This window comes from Amaranthus tricolor, chromosome 11, assembly GCF_026212465.1.
Source record: "Amaranthus tricolor cultivar Red isolate AtriRed21 chromosome 11, ASM2621246v1, whole genome shotgun sequence".
NCBI lineage: Eukaryota > Viridiplantae > Streptophyta > Magnoliopsida > Caryophyllales > Amaranthaceae > Amaranthus > Amaranthus tricolor.
In genome coordinates this window covers 24,603,394-24,618,244 of record NC_080057.1, presented here as the reverse complement: position 1 = coordinate 24,618,244, position 14,851 = coordinate 24,603,394, and the positions used below count along the sequence as shown (strand labels likewise).

General features: G+C 32.9%; 2 protein-coding genes across 2 annotated transcripts; both read right to left on the bottom strand.

Annotated features, from left to right (window-relative positions):
• Window positions 1–73: 73 nt before the first annotated feature.
• On the bottom strand, window positions 74–3,917 carry LOC130827676 (plasma membrane-associated cation-binding protein 1). The gene is made up of 5 exons (XM_057693472.1): window positions 3,768–3,917; window positions 2,734–2,876; window positions 2,022–2,111; window positions 1,555–1,639; window positions 74–677 (listed from the first exon to the last, which is right to left on the bottom strand). Exons 2-5 carry the CDS (start codon window positions 2,842–2,844, stop codon window positions 283–285), a joined length of 681 nt encoding a protein of 226 aa, XP_057549455.1. The 5' UTR covers window positions 2,845–2,876; window positions 3,768–3,917; the 3' UTR covers window positions 74–282.
• A 2,731-nt stretch (window positions 3,918–6,648) lies between these two features.
• Window positions 6,649–14,401, bottom strand: LOC130827675 (tryptophan--tRNA ligase, cytoplasmic). Its single transcript, XM_057693471.1, has 12 exons — window positions 13,995–14,401; window positions 13,787–13,906; window positions 12,121–12,306; window positions 11,751–11,802; window positions 11,594–11,659; window positions 11,143–11,229; window positions 10,428–10,520; window positions 9,286–9,366; window positions 8,817–8,888; window positions 8,398–8,466; window positions 8,180–8,290; window positions 6,649–6,879 (listed from the first exon to the last, which is right to left on the bottom strand). Exons 1-12 carry the CDS (start codon window positions 14,231–14,233, stop codon window positions 6,829–6,831), a joined length of 1,227 nt encoding a protein of 408 aa, XP_057549454.1. The 5' UTR covers window positions 14,234–14,401; the 3' UTR covers window positions 6,649–6,828.
• Window positions 14,402–14,851: the final 450 nt, after the last annotated feature.

Below are 14,851 nucleotides of genomic sequence, written 5' to 3'. Positions count from 1 at the left end.
AGAATCTTAATCGATAGTTACAGCCTGAAGATATATTATATACTCCAACAATAATAAACTTAAACATATCAAATAACGGTGAAGATATATATGTCACAATTCACAATATTAATATTTTCATTACATTTTCACTATGATGAAGAAAAAAGTGATCTTGACAAATGATTCACAAGCATAAGAATGTTTGCACTTTGCAATTTGACAAACCCAAAAAAATAGCAATCAAAAAACAGTATAAGAAATTACACTTATACAATTTTTGTACAAAATAGTGAAACTGATTTACTCAGCCTTTGCTGGTTGTTCTGCAGGCTCCTTAGGTGGGTCTTGGTCCTTAGCTGGCTCGGTCTGATCCTCGGCTGCAGTCTCGGCCTTAGGAGGATCGTCTTCCTTAGGAGTGACGGTTTTATCCTCGGCTGCAGTCTCGGCCTTAGGAGGATCGACTTCCTTTGGTGTCACGGTGTCAGCAGGAGCAGCAGTCTCGACCTTATCAGGCTTGCTTGTTTCGGTTGGTTCTGATGGTTCGGATGCTGTTGGTTCGACTTGTATTTCCCTGGTTTTGTCTTCTGTGACTATAAAACACGACACCTTTTCGAACACGAAGATTATCGGTCCTGGAACGAGAGCTGGACCGAACTTTGAACTTGCCTCACAGGCTAGTTTGGATCCTGGGAATTCTGTGCAGGTTTTATTGGGATGTTAGATGATAGTTCTATGTACTTGGAGAGGAAAATTGAATTCATAGCATAAATAGGAGTTTTTGATAGGGTGTATAACATATTATGGGGTATAAGTATAATCAGCCGCTTAAACTTTTGATTGAGTCGATATTTTGACTTGGTATCAGGACCAACATGACGAGAAGTTGTAAAATCAAACACCATCCACCCCTCATGTGTAGGTATGAGAGGGACATGTGCTGCAACTAGACTTTTAACTTTCGTGTAAATAGTAATTAATGATAGAATGTATAACATGTTTTAGAGCTACAAACATCTTAAGCTTTTGGTCGAGTTTTTATAAGGGTGTATAGCTAATTATGGGATACAAGTACAAATTTATAACCATCCGCTTAAGCTTTTGGTTGAGTTGATCTCTTGATATGGCATCAAGACCAACAAGACAAGAGGTTCACCATCCAACCCTCATGAGGCAAGTATGAAAAAGACATTTATTGCACCCAGCAGACTTCTAACTTTCGTGAAAAGAGTCATGATAGAATGTATAATATATTTTAGGGTTACAAGCATCATCATTAACTTTTGCTTAAGTCGATCTTTTGATATGGTATTAGGACCAACATGACGAGAGGTCGTGAATTCAAACCATCCACCTCCTCACACAGCAGGTATGAAAATGACATGTACTGCACCCAGACTTCTAACTTTCGTGTGAAGAGTCGTGAATCATGATAGAATGCATAGCATATCTTAAGGCTACAGCCTACAAGCATCGTCTTAAATTTTTGATCGAGTTTTTATAAGGGTGCAACCCTGATTTTAGCTTGGAAAATGTTACACAAAGAAAAAGTGACTAATTTGTATGTTTACTCACCAATTTTAACAAGTTCATCAAGGAACTTTTGAACTTTGACTGAATGCTTCTTGAGATCAGCTTCTTTGGGATCTTTTACCAATGTCTGCATTTGTGTGGAGTAAGAATTCAATTCAAAGGGTGGTCAGAAGTGCAATGGATATGAAACTTAAAAAAACCTAAAATACGGGAAAAATTATCTTTTACGGTAAATAATTATGGTTAATGCAATCTACGACTTAATATATGTTACGATCAAAATACAAATTAAAACACCCTTTGTTGAGTGACAAATAGTCGAGGGAATCTGAGCCCGGATCTACTAGTTTTTTATCAGGTTATTTGATAAAAACTCAATTATATTAAATTGTTTGTGCAACATAAAGTACATAAAATGTGAGTCGAATTTATCTGTACACACGCTGATATGAATATTCGATCCATCCTAAACTAGTAATCTGTCTTCACAATAAAATCAAATGGCTAACCTGGATTTCAGTATCTGATTTTTCATAGATTTCCACAACTTTTAGCTGTAGCTCTGCCTTCTTCTCTTCAAATTCCTTGGATACTTCCTCCTAAACAAAGGATGATATTAAAAAATAATTTAATTTTCAAGTTTATGATATTATTCCAATTGAAACATAACTTAATATTCTAGCTCAAGTATGATTTATACAAAAATATCACCAATCAAAACATAATCTATTATGTGATTATCCCTTAGGGGTTGTTTGTGTCAAGGAACCAACTCAACCAAAAGCTTAAGCTGATGGTTGAGGCCCCAACATATGTTATATACTCTAACAGTTTTCTAACAGTTTGACACATGGGATTAAAAGAACTCCCTGACTAGTAGGGGACTATAAAATATATCTTGGCTTCAATCATCGACTTAGAGTTAAGCGACTAAAGTGACAGGAAATCACGGGTTCGAATCTCTCCACACTTATAGCTCAAAGACTTTAGTGTGATAGGCGTAATAAAGTATAGAACATATTAAGAGACTTCAATCAACAATAACTTAGTTTTTAATCGAGATGATTTCTTAACAAGAGCATACGTAAATCATAATAAATTTCTTTAAAAAAAATTTTAAAAAAAATTATAAGCTCTCCAATTATTATTAATTTTGAAAACCCATTATTAAAATTTTGGATCCGCAATTAATCCTTGCTGAATTATGAAGTTAGGTGTAACCTTGGAGTCATTGAAAGACTTGCATGCTTCTACGGCAGCAGCTTTTTTAGCAACATCTTTCCCAAAAACCTTCTGAATCTTTGGTAGAACCTTTGTTTTCCAATAACCCATTTTGTTCCAAGTAGAGAATTAAGTTAAATTACCTGTAATTAATCAACCTAAACTTATTAAGAATTCTATAATTAATAAAAATTCTACACTTCATCAAATTCAATAAATCTCTTATATTATAGAGAATGTAACAAAGTTGCTCATAGATTAGCCCTATGGGCTGTATCGTAACTATAGTAAGCCCGACCCGCTGTAACATAACTATAATAAGCCCGACGGGCTGTAACATATATAGTGTTTGCCTTGAGGTTTGGCTAGCTATATGATAATCCTATTTGGATTACGGATGTTGTTTTTAAAATATTTTTTACTTTAATATAGCTAATTTACCTTTCATGTCAATAAAAAAAATTATTAGCTTAAAATTTAATCTAAATCATAATTCTTGATTGAGACGGTTTCAATCTCATGTTGAGATCACTATTTTTATTGGGTAGATCCATTTATATTTAGTGTGTTAAAATGATAAACTAATGAAATGAGTTAATTATATGAATCCGTCTTATGATGAAACGGTCTCATACAAGATATAGTAAAATCTAAAATATAGTACACCATCCATATAATTGATCCTAATATGTTCTTGATTTTTCATCATCAAAACTTAATTCAAGTACTAAAGTTATGATTCTTCCATGTAGAACTAAAAATGAACTTTAGCACTTTAAAACAATAACCTACAAGAGATTATTAAGGGAATTATGAAAATAATCTTGTTTATAACACTAGGACTATGATTTGAATATATAAAAAAGTAATGATAAAATATTTCACTTTCAAAATCTAAAAACATTTTTCGATCAATAAAAATACGATAAAAAAAGCATTAGCATTTAAAGAAAAACTTTAATTCTAATTAGAAAGTGCAATATTAATATTTAAAAAATGTAACAATTTTAATGGAACAAAAAAGTCGGACTTACCTCAAAGTTAAGCACTTGGTCTGGAATTTGAAATATGAGAATTTGGACACCAAAGTTGTTATTCTCAATTTTAGGTCATTAGTAATCAACAAATAATGAAGATATAGACAAATGATTGAAGAATAAAATAGGCTTAAAAATGGAAAAAATTACAAAAATGACACAAAAATGTAAAACATCAAAGACAACTGGATAGCCAGCCTGACATGTTGATATACTCCTTGTCATTTTCAATCTTCATTTGCTTGTCAGTTTCTCTATATCTGATATCATTGCTTCTATAACATAAACTACTCTAATGTCAGGTGTTTAGACCGTAATAATTCATCACATAATTACTTTATATGTCAGTTAGTGTGGATATATTTATGGGGTATCCGTAGGTTTGGGCCCACAAACTCATAAATAATGTATTAACTTGCATACACATTTAATGAAGTTTACTTTTTCCAAACCTATAATATTAGAAAAATTACCCACCAAACAGTATATACAACTCCACCACCACGACTCTCTATATTAGACAATTGGATATAGTAAATAAAGATACTATGAAGTTTAGAAATAAGAGAGAGCAAAAAATGATGGGTTTATAGACATTTACAAAATAAAAATAGGGTAAATCATTTAGAATAGATTAAAATAAAAAATAGGTCAAATTAAGTAGGACAAAAGATTATTTTAATATATTTTTTATTTTAAATTAAATAATCTCGTAATTTTAATATATTTTCACTTTTATTTTGCACTTTTTTCCATGTAATTGTGATCAAAATGAATTTATGTAGAGTCTTTGTCCAAAATAATAAAGAAAATTAAATCATGTAAGATCCTTGTATTGATAAAATATTAATATAAGTGCAAATTTACTTACTATTTATGATCGGTAATTAGAGTATTGTTGTTCATAAACCTTTTTATAAAAGAAAAGTGGGATAAATAAAAAGATATTCCTAGCTCTTAGCACAAATAAAAAAGTTACTATTTTCTTCGATAAATGTAATGAGTTCGATATTCATTTAGTTCTATTCTTTTTTTACTTTACCTTTTAATAAAAATAAAAGTGATACTCCCTCCGAATCATTATAATAGTCCCATTTCCTCATTTGGCAAAGTTTTTTTAATTGTCTCATTTCTATTTTTGTCAATCTTTTTTTACCTAAATATCCTTAGTTCACACAAGTAATTATGAATATACCCCTATATACCTTACTTACCCAACCACCCATCACTACTTACCTTTCACTACTTACCTATCACTATTTACCCTTTTTAATGGACCCCACACCATTCTTAATAACCGTGCCCAAGCAAATGAGACTATTATAATGGTTCGGAGGGAGTATATTATTTTAAGAGGGAGGGAGTATCAAATATGAAGAAATATTATATTACAAGATTCGGCTAATAATTGAATTCCTATAGTTTTTGATGTATTGATTTGGGCTGTATATGTGCTGTTGAAAAATCAATGAATCATTTCTTTCTGTTAAACAATACATTATGATTTTAGTCTTGAATAAATAAACTCCAACGGTTGAAACTTGAAAGCGAAGCCTTTTTGTGATAGGCTGGAACTTGGAAGTTAATTGATTCTAATTTATAGGGTTTGTGCCGTTGTTAGTGCAAGGTAGTTGTGTGGATAGTTATTAGTTGAAAAAATAGTTGTACTTATAGATGTCTAAGTGACTATACGAGTAATTATTTTTTGATATTTATATGTCTAAGTAGTTGTGTAAATGGATACTTTTCGATAAAAATAACAATTATGATATAATTTGTTGAGAAAATTATAGAGAAATTTTTAACAGTTGCTTTTGATATTGAAACCCTACAGGTTATAAGTTATAAAGTTTTGAAAATAACTATATGCATGGTATATGCTGCTTAAACTGGTCGTTCACTTCATGGTAACATCTTTTGTAAAGTAACCTATTAAGTCGTTAATAGCTACTTAATATGACAAACTCGCTCACAATGAATGACATAAGTGTCTCAGAGGCATATGTGCAACTAGTAATCATTTAGGGTCTTAATATTAAGAATGTTAAAAAAAAGATTTTGCAAGCAAATATTTTTAAAGGCGATCATAATGAAGATATTAATTAAGTTTAAATAGCAAATTAGAAATCATTTAAAATTTGAAATTATATAAGAATAAATTATATTAATATTATTTATTTTGGTTTTTATATTATGCACGTCTTCTTTCCAAAAAAAAAAAAAATCTTACATATAAAGTAAGAAATAGAGCTATTAAAAGAAAATGGAAGATAATATCATGTTTGGAGCCATATGATATCTTCTAGGTGCAAAATAAATTTGTTACTTTTTTTTACAGGGTAAGTTGAGAAAAAAGTTAAATAAAAATTAAAACTAAAATCCTGAAATATAATACTTGTTTTTCGACCCGAAACAAATCTAAATTCTCAAATTTATTGCTACAATTTTAATCCATAAAAAATATAATATACAACATAAAACATCGTTAGTTATATGAGGTAGCGTCATTGCTTGAATCACATGGTTACTTGTATTCCCACGACAACCAACAAATCAAACAATCCCTCTTATCCAAATAAACAACCCTAAATATAATAGAATAAACATCAAAGAAAGCCAATAAAAGTAGCAAAAAAAGTACTCCACATTTAATAGAAAAGTGAAAAAACACGTATATGAAATAAAAATATAAATTAAATTTGTGAGGCAACATCTTAGAGAATTTGGATTTTAATTGGCTACTTTACAAAAATTTACAACAAAACTTTTGAGCAACACCAACTAATCAAGTGTAGTATAGAATATCAGAGCTTGAATGTCAATATAGAAGAACATATTATGGTATACTCCCACTTTTCCTCTAAAACAGCAGTATTTGATGCAAAAAGCACTCATATTTTCAAGTTAAATGATGCTATTCTAGAGGGACACAAAGTATATGCTAAAATCAGTCCAAAAATTTTTCAAATTTTAAATGATTTGCACAAGTAAATAATCTCAATTTTTGATAACTAATCAATATTCATACAAATGCTATAAATTAAAAAGTTTTCTTGCATTAGTCGAACATATGAGGAAGCGGCCTCACAGCCATGAACGCGTCCACCATCTGAAAACCAAATGAACAATGTCAGAGCAGGATAAATTAGTTCCAACAGTTCTCAGCTACGCCTGTTTGTGTTCAAGCAAAGACAGTTCCATTGTCGATTATGATAGTTTTATACTATAACTATTACCAACATGGTGAATGTAAGAAAGCATAAGCTAGTTCACAAGCAATGGCCTAACATGGGAAGAAATTGTAAAACCCAATTATAGATTGATGCACGATGATTTAAAAGAAGTTATAAATGACCGCGATGATGTAATGATTAAAGCCAACAGAGACCACCACAAATACTTTCGTAAGCATAAAGGATGTTCGAGTAAATATGTTCATAATAACCCATAGTAGTAGCCACTTCCCTAATGTCCGCGATGTCACAATGGATAAAGCCAACAGAGTCCATCACGAACACTTCCAAAAGTGAAAAGAAGTTCAAGTAATTCTATTCATAAAAGCCGATAGTATAAGCTAGTTCACTCCCCCACCCACCCACCGACGACCGACCCTCTTCCAAAAAAATTTAAAAACAGCTCACATCCTCTTCCCTTTTCGTCTTGAGTGTCCGACGAATTTTTTCCAAATAATGAAAAAGGTGTTCCAATTTCTAAAATGCTACAGATAGACTGCAACCCAATATAAACCGCTACGCTCTAGCTACCGTAGCATACAACCTTTTGTTGTAATAAGAAAAATAGATACTCACATGATTTGTTCTCTAGTCGAAAATTGCTAATGTTAGTAGAAGTTTTTGGTCGATTTTTTAAGAAAAACAAAGCTCCTCTATAATGATAAAACCGATGCTAGCAATAACAACGTTAAGAAAAGAACTGCTAATAATAGTTGTTTCATACTGTATTGTGTGAAGTAAGGTAAGTGGTATATTTAGGAACCCGGGGAATTGGAACAATTTGAACATCATTTTAGGAAAAAAGACTTTGATGGTTGTGTTACTAATCATAAACCAGACTGGCACCATTTTCAAGAAAAAGTCATTGTGCCAAGCCAACTGGTGTTTTATGTTGCAGATAGTCCTACGGAAATGTATATTTGTATGGTTCAGACTTTCCAAAAATATATAGCAGAAAGAATGGTGAAGTCAAATGCATAAAATAAACATGTTAAAACATTATCAGCAGTCCAACACTCCAACTGTGTCTACGAAATCAAGCTTCAAGTGCAGCATAAATTAGCAATTTCATCAAATGCAACATTTTGCTTCTTAAACATTGTGTTGCAGTCACAAAATCATCCACGACAGTAGCAACTCAAATAACACGAAAATTTATTCCGCAAAAAAGCTCACCTCCTCAGTTACTGCAGCCCGAGCTCGTTGATGTCTATCAATCAGCTCTGTCAAAACTTCTATCAGTCGATTCTTGACCTCACCTGTAAACATTCTCCCAGCACCATATTCCTGGATGTATACATTTCGGCATTTTCTTATAATAGGACAGAAAAAGTGGGAAGGAAATATCCATCCCAATAGTAAGGAGTGTCTAGATAATAGGATTATTATCTTACTGTTTTTATGTGCTCAAGCTCAGCATCATCCTCCAAGAAAAAGCCAAGATACTTTATAGAAATATCTACCTGTTTATCCACAGAAATAAAAGATGTATCTTTAATTTAAAAATCGTAAATAAAGAAGCAAGTTCACCATTGCTACATCATATAGAAAAATAAGAAGTAATAATTCATCCTATCATTCAAAAGAACTAATTCACAGACAGACACAGAGAAATACAAAACTTTAAATGGTCTTCCAAGTTCTGAAATGTGTGGACATTGATGAGCATATACCAATGTTCATTTTCAAACACAATATCACCCAAAAGACCAAAATCACTAATAGAGAATATGTTCCAGTGCAGACAGTAGGCAGCAGACCATCATAATCAAGTCCAATGCAGTAACTTCAACAGGAAAAAACTGCAAATTACCTCTAAATTGGCTCCATATTTTTGGTGTTTCTCTTTTGAATCTTGGCCCCCAGAAAAGGCATACTTATATACCTGTAGCAAAAGCAGTAACAAATTACACCTAAAAATCATCAGATCAACATGATAGGTCATATCCAGCTAAGCATATTTTTTAAGTTCAAATGGTCACCAACTCACCAAATGGAAAAAACTTCAAAGATACAAGGTATCAACCTCAAGAAATATACTTGGCCAGAAAGAAGTAAGATACAGACTTATGCAGAATTGTTGAATTGTGCTAGTATACTATAGCATTGTTTTGTGAGTTCATTTTTTACATCCTTCCTATATCTAGCTAATTTTTTAGGCACAAGGCAACATTACTAAGATTCCTCCAACACAATGGACAAATCCTTCATCCGATACCCATTACAACACAATTAAAATTGATACAAATTAAAGAGGTGACCTCTGATGTAAATTTACAAACCTTGTTCTTGATGTCCTTTGCAGAATCAGTCACAAATATGGCGGAATTAGGATCACTTCCAGACATTTTCCCAGCCTCCCCCTGTAACGGTCAATACATTCATATAGTTTAAATAACAATAATTTTAATCTGGTTCATAGAAAATTATTATATAAAGTTAAATAAAATACGCAATATATTGATAATGCAACAGTAGAACTAGTTTAAAATTTCCTAAGGAAAAAAACTCATAATAAATGTTGGCTAAAACACTTAAGAGATAATTCTCCATGAAATTGATACCCTTAGTATATACTCATACTCGGGTAGCTATTTCTGACTCGGATATAAGTCCAACTTCCAAGTGCCCAATACAACTCTTTCATCAAAACGAATTCATTATTTTGGTAAAATGAGTGTCGAAGACTCATACCAATACAAAAGTGTTGAAGATCTGACACAAGTACTTGACGTGAAATGAAGTGTCAAAGTAAAATAGCCCTTAGTTCTTATTTGCATTGGTGACATGGATTATGGCCCTTGCCCCTTACATAGGGAAAATAATACTTGTATAGAGTCCATTGTCAATGATAAAAGCTATTATGATTACTCAGGTCAATGATATAAGGGCAATTTAGAAGCATGGACAAGAATATACATAGGGTATATGAGTATGACAAGGTACATATAAAGAAAGTAGAAGGAACATAAAAAAGCAAAGAAAGTTACGTTGTGCACATGTACGGAAAAAGGCACACATAAACTCTATTCTCTAAGAATATACTAAAGCAATGTATATAAGTAATCATTATATCTATGTTTCACCCAAGAAGAGCCATTACAAAAACATTACATTACCCCAATGTTGGCTCCAAGGCGAGGCATGGGAAGATCAGATGCACCAACCTTACCCTTGTAAAAACAAAAAGGTGTTTTTTGATTGACCCTTAATAGCAAACATCAACTATAAATTCATATGAATAAGAAGTGCATGTGATTAAATAAATCACTTATCTTTGGCTCCATCAAGAAGGGGCAATAACCCATGAAGAGCTCCCTATAGTCATTACTTATCAGCAAGTTAAATTAAATTAAGCACACAAAATCCTAGATCTCCAAAACATCAAGGTGACAATTAAGGAAATATTGCAACCCCAAAATACCTGAAGTGCAGGAAAAAAGGAAGACTCGATCAAAGCAGGCTTTTGATACCCTATCCGAGGAGCAACATCTCTAGCCATTCTGAAGTAAGGATCCTGAAAATTTACCAAATGACAAATCGAAAGAAGAAAAACTAAATTAGCACATGATAATACCTCATTTCCAGAGAGAATGGGTGGATAGTGCATAGAATGGGTGAATGACGTGTATTTTCTAGTCAACCTAAGTAATGTAACATCAGCAACATTTGATAATAATTGAAGCCAAAAATCAGACATAGAGGCGAATTAAGTAAACACATCTGCTCTTCAAACACCAAGCAAAAGAGAGTTGGAAACTTGGATCAAATACCCAAACATCCGGTTTCCTAACAAGATTTCAATACTCCAATGCCAAAAAATAACTCCCACTTAGGCAAAGTTTGGAGGTCGGATGAACGCAACCTTACCTTTGTTAGTGATAACAAAGAGGATGACAAAAGTGAACTTCCTGGGTGATCTTCAACCAAAACCCATTACAGCGCATGTGGCCATATCACAAAAACAGTTGGGTTACATGCTAGAAATTCAGTCCTTGACGTGACAAAATTTCTACGATTTTCAAGCCTAATGCAAATCAATTTCAGCTACCAAGCATCAAAACAAAGAAGGTGACAGATAAATTATCAACTATGGTCAAAAATAAAGTATACAGTAAATACAAGATAAGAGGCTCAACCTGATCAATTGCACAAGGAATCAAGCACCGAATATTGTCTTGGCTACCAAATAAGTGAGGAAATGAATTGGAAAAGGCAGGAGCTGCCTGCACCCATGAAAATATATCAATCCAGAAGATCGAATTAATGCAAAAGTTTTCTACTCATATTTAATAAAAGAAGAAACAGATTAAAGAGACAATATACAAGTCATTTTACTTCAAATCCTAATTTAACTCATCTACATTCCACAGTAATGGATATCACTGAGAATGCCACATCATAAAAGTGGGCAGAGTGCTCGGTCATTCAATCAATGACAATAAGAGTAAATGTTCAGCTGAAGTAAACAAAACGATTGATAGAAAAACAATGGTAGCCACGATAACACAAACTAAAAGGCAGCAACACATAAGTTATCAAGAAAACCCGAGTACAATCATTAAGACTTAAATATACAACAGAAAGTACCTCAGTTGTTGGAAAAAATATTTTGCCAATGTGGTCTTCGTTAGTAAAACCAAAGATGCCAAAAACCTGCACCAAATCCAAATGAACTCAAGAAACGTCCATGTCAAAAATCAAACACAGTAATATAAATTTTTTTTACGAATGATGCAGATGTTACCTTGTTGAGTGTGACACATTTAGCAATCCTAATCATATTTTGGTAGAAGATTCTGTAAAAATTATGAACGAGCGTAAATAGCCTTCGCGAATAAAATTAGCAAAATAGTCTTTGCAAATGCATTGCTTTTTAATCAGCAGAATTAACTCCATCAAATGCACCCCTCTCCCCTTCATCCCAGTTTCCCATATTGTTGCAATACATCACAAAACATTTGGTGTTAGCTATCACACCCCATGCAATGTATTTACTTCAGCAGATTCTAAATAACATAATTTTGTTTTATTTCATCAAAGAGCTAAAATCTTCTTAACTATAATAAGAGCATTCATCCCTTTCAAGGACACCCAAACATGAACATAATACTCACCCACCAACATAGTTGAAGTCGGTAAAGATGAAGGTTCTGGACACGTCAAAACCACAAGCAATGATATCCTTAGCATTCTCACGTGCAAGTCGGATGCTCTCTTCCACAGATAAATTCTTCCACATGCACTTCTCGTCATCTGTTAACTGAATCACCAAGGGAACTTTAAAAGCATCCTGCAAGTACCTATATCCTTTAACTGTCAGGAACAAAAATATCAAGATCCTCAAAAACAGTATCCCCAGTCCCCACAGCTGCAAAAAGGTAATAAAGAAACAGGAGAGCTATTGAAGATAGCAAGTTTTATATCAACACCACCATTCGAGATACAAACGTACATTAAGAATAGCCCTATTACTAAATTATCGAAATAGACTTCAGAATTAAGATGTATCAAATGCACTGTATTGAGCTTATTCCAAACAAAAATTTAATACATCAAATCTAAAGAGAAAATTATTTCTGCGTAACAGATAACTTTAACTACTTAATTGACATGCAAATCAAAGCCCATCAAAATTAGACTTTTTGGCTTTCCAAAGACTTGGAAGTATGTGGGATATATGCATACAATAAGGCAAAGGATGTGCCAGCACAATGCAGCAACAGCAAGGCAAAACACGATCCAGTAAACTGTCGAAATAAGCCAACCGTTCGAGCAGTCCTGGTACAGCACACCTGTGCTTCGTTTCTTTGCTTGTACTGGCGTCCAATGGTCCCCAAATGCACCTATAACCTTCCTACACGAGGCCTTGCTCTTATAGCATACATCACCCAATGATTGCATTCTTGGTGATAATTCTCCCTCAACCAATCCCAAATTTCAAATCACCATTTCGGTCCTTCCCATCCTCTACTAACCAACTTAATTATTTGCTTCGTTTAGTCCAAATACTTGGTGAGCTTAAGTCATTCATTTATTATTCTAACATTTAAATGGATGGAAAATCATTCCCCTAAATATTGGGCCGCTTTTAAAATTCTATAATTAAACTTTGAGAAAAAAAATTGAAAATTTACTTTTAAGTTTTGATGTTACTATGAACAAAGAAAATAATTTCTTGCAGCATGACACAAACGTACATAGAAGTAAAATTTACAATGCTAAAGTTATTTATAGACATATTCCTTGAATAGAAAGACAATCATCGCAGAAAGAACTTGGAGAAAAGCTATAACAAACCGTTTGGTTGTTCGTATTCGCTATTAAATTATGGGAAAAAAATGAAAATATAATGTAATTCAGCTAGGATCACTTGAAAAGATATAGATCATGCTTGTCTTATCTTAATATTTTTTTTCTTCATAAAATTTATTGTCATGCTTGTCTTATCCCAGTATTCTGTGGTAAATGAAAATTGTGAAAAAAAAAAACGTTGGGAGGATCAGAACTTCTCTAACACAGAAATGAAGTACATTTCATGGAATTTAAGTTCATTAACACTATTTTTTATAAAGTACCAAGGAGGGCCTAAATACAATTCCTTATAGAAGTATAATAGGTTTAACATTATTAGCAGACTAATTTGCTTTTTAAATTAGTGATTCACTCAATATGACAGAAAAATAAACCAAAACCTGCTATAATAAGCATTTTTTGGATCCATGATCAGTAAATTAGTGAATCGTGTGAATTTTATAAACTAAATGAGAAGAGAAATGTTACTTTGTAAACATGAAGGGAACCAAATGCCCCAAGTGCAACGCTTCAGAAGAAGGTCCTCGACCAGTGTACAAGTAGAACTTCTCGCCTCTTTCAAAAGCATCGAGTACATCATTCAAATCACTGATAATTCAAAAAACAAACAAACAAAGGATGAGACAATCGATCAGTAATACCGAATATAACGAGCAAAAATAGTGAGAGAAAAGACCGGTGAGCGAAGAAAACGTTGCGGCGAAGAAAGACATGAGCAGGACGAGCAGTGATGCGCTCAATTCTCTGAATGAGCGATAAATCAAGTCGCTGACAGCCGAATTTGTCAATCAATTTATCATAGTCGATTTTTCCGCCATCTTTAGCAGAAACTTCCCAAGGAGTGACGATTTGGCCATTATCTTCATCTCCAGATTCTGCTATGTTTATGTTCTTCTCGTCGCCATTGTTATCCATCAGGCTTCTGAGCTTTTGTTGGGGAGAAAATGGAGGCCGAGAGAGATTCGTCGGGAATGACTGAATGAGGATATGAAATTAGAGTTGGGCAAACGGGCGTTTTTGTCGGGTATGAGAAGTTTTAAATGGGTTCGGGTCGTAAATTTGATTTTGTTAGAAATGGGTGACTTATTTCACTCGGGTTAAATTCAATTTGATTTAAGTCAAGTTCAATACATATTATATTAAAAGAAAAATTACTTAAAATAATCAAAGAAAAAACCCAAATGTAAAATTTAAAGTGTAGTTGAAGCAACAATATAAACGTCTTTGACTAATGACTTTGATTCTATGATCAAAATCGTTTGATTTTCACTAACTACGAAAAACCAATACCAACTACAAAACCTAGTTTATTTGTGTGTCCCTCGTTGACTATTAATCAGACTCACTTCATAGCTACAAAGTTGACAATCCGATTATGCCGGATTGTTTACTTTATCATGTCTATCGTGTATTGTGTCAAATTATATCGTTTCAAGTCGTGTAGTAAACGGCATCGTGTCTTGCCTAACCACCTAAATAAATATAAGGTCTAACCATAAAAACCATGTCGTTATGAATCACTTATGTGTCGTG

Coding starts and splice junctions, on each gene's coding strand:
- LOC130827675 (XM_057693471.1), bottom strand. CDS start 14,233: ATGGATAACAATGGCGACGAGAAGAACATAAACATAGCAGAATCTGGA. Junction 13,907..13,994: donor AACGTTTTCTTCGCTCACCG/GTCTTTTCTCTC, acceptor TTGAATTATCAG/TGATTTGAATGATGTACTCG. Junction 6,880..8,179: donor GGGCTGCAGTAACTGAGGAG/GTGAGCTTTTTT, acceptor TTTGGTTTTCAG/ATGGTGGACGCGTTCATGGC.
- LOC130827676 (XM_057693472.1), bottom strand. CDS start 2,844: ATGGGTTATTGGAAAACAAAGGTTCTACCAAAGATTCAGAAGGTTTTT. Junction 2,112..2,733: donor AGTCTTTCAATGACTCCAAG/GTTACACCTAAC, acceptor TCCTTTGTTTAG/GAGGAAGTATCCAAGGAATT. Junction 1,640..2,021: donor AATCAGATACTGAAATCCAG/GTTAGCCATTTG, acceptor ACACAAATGCAG/ACATTGGTAAAAGATCCCAA.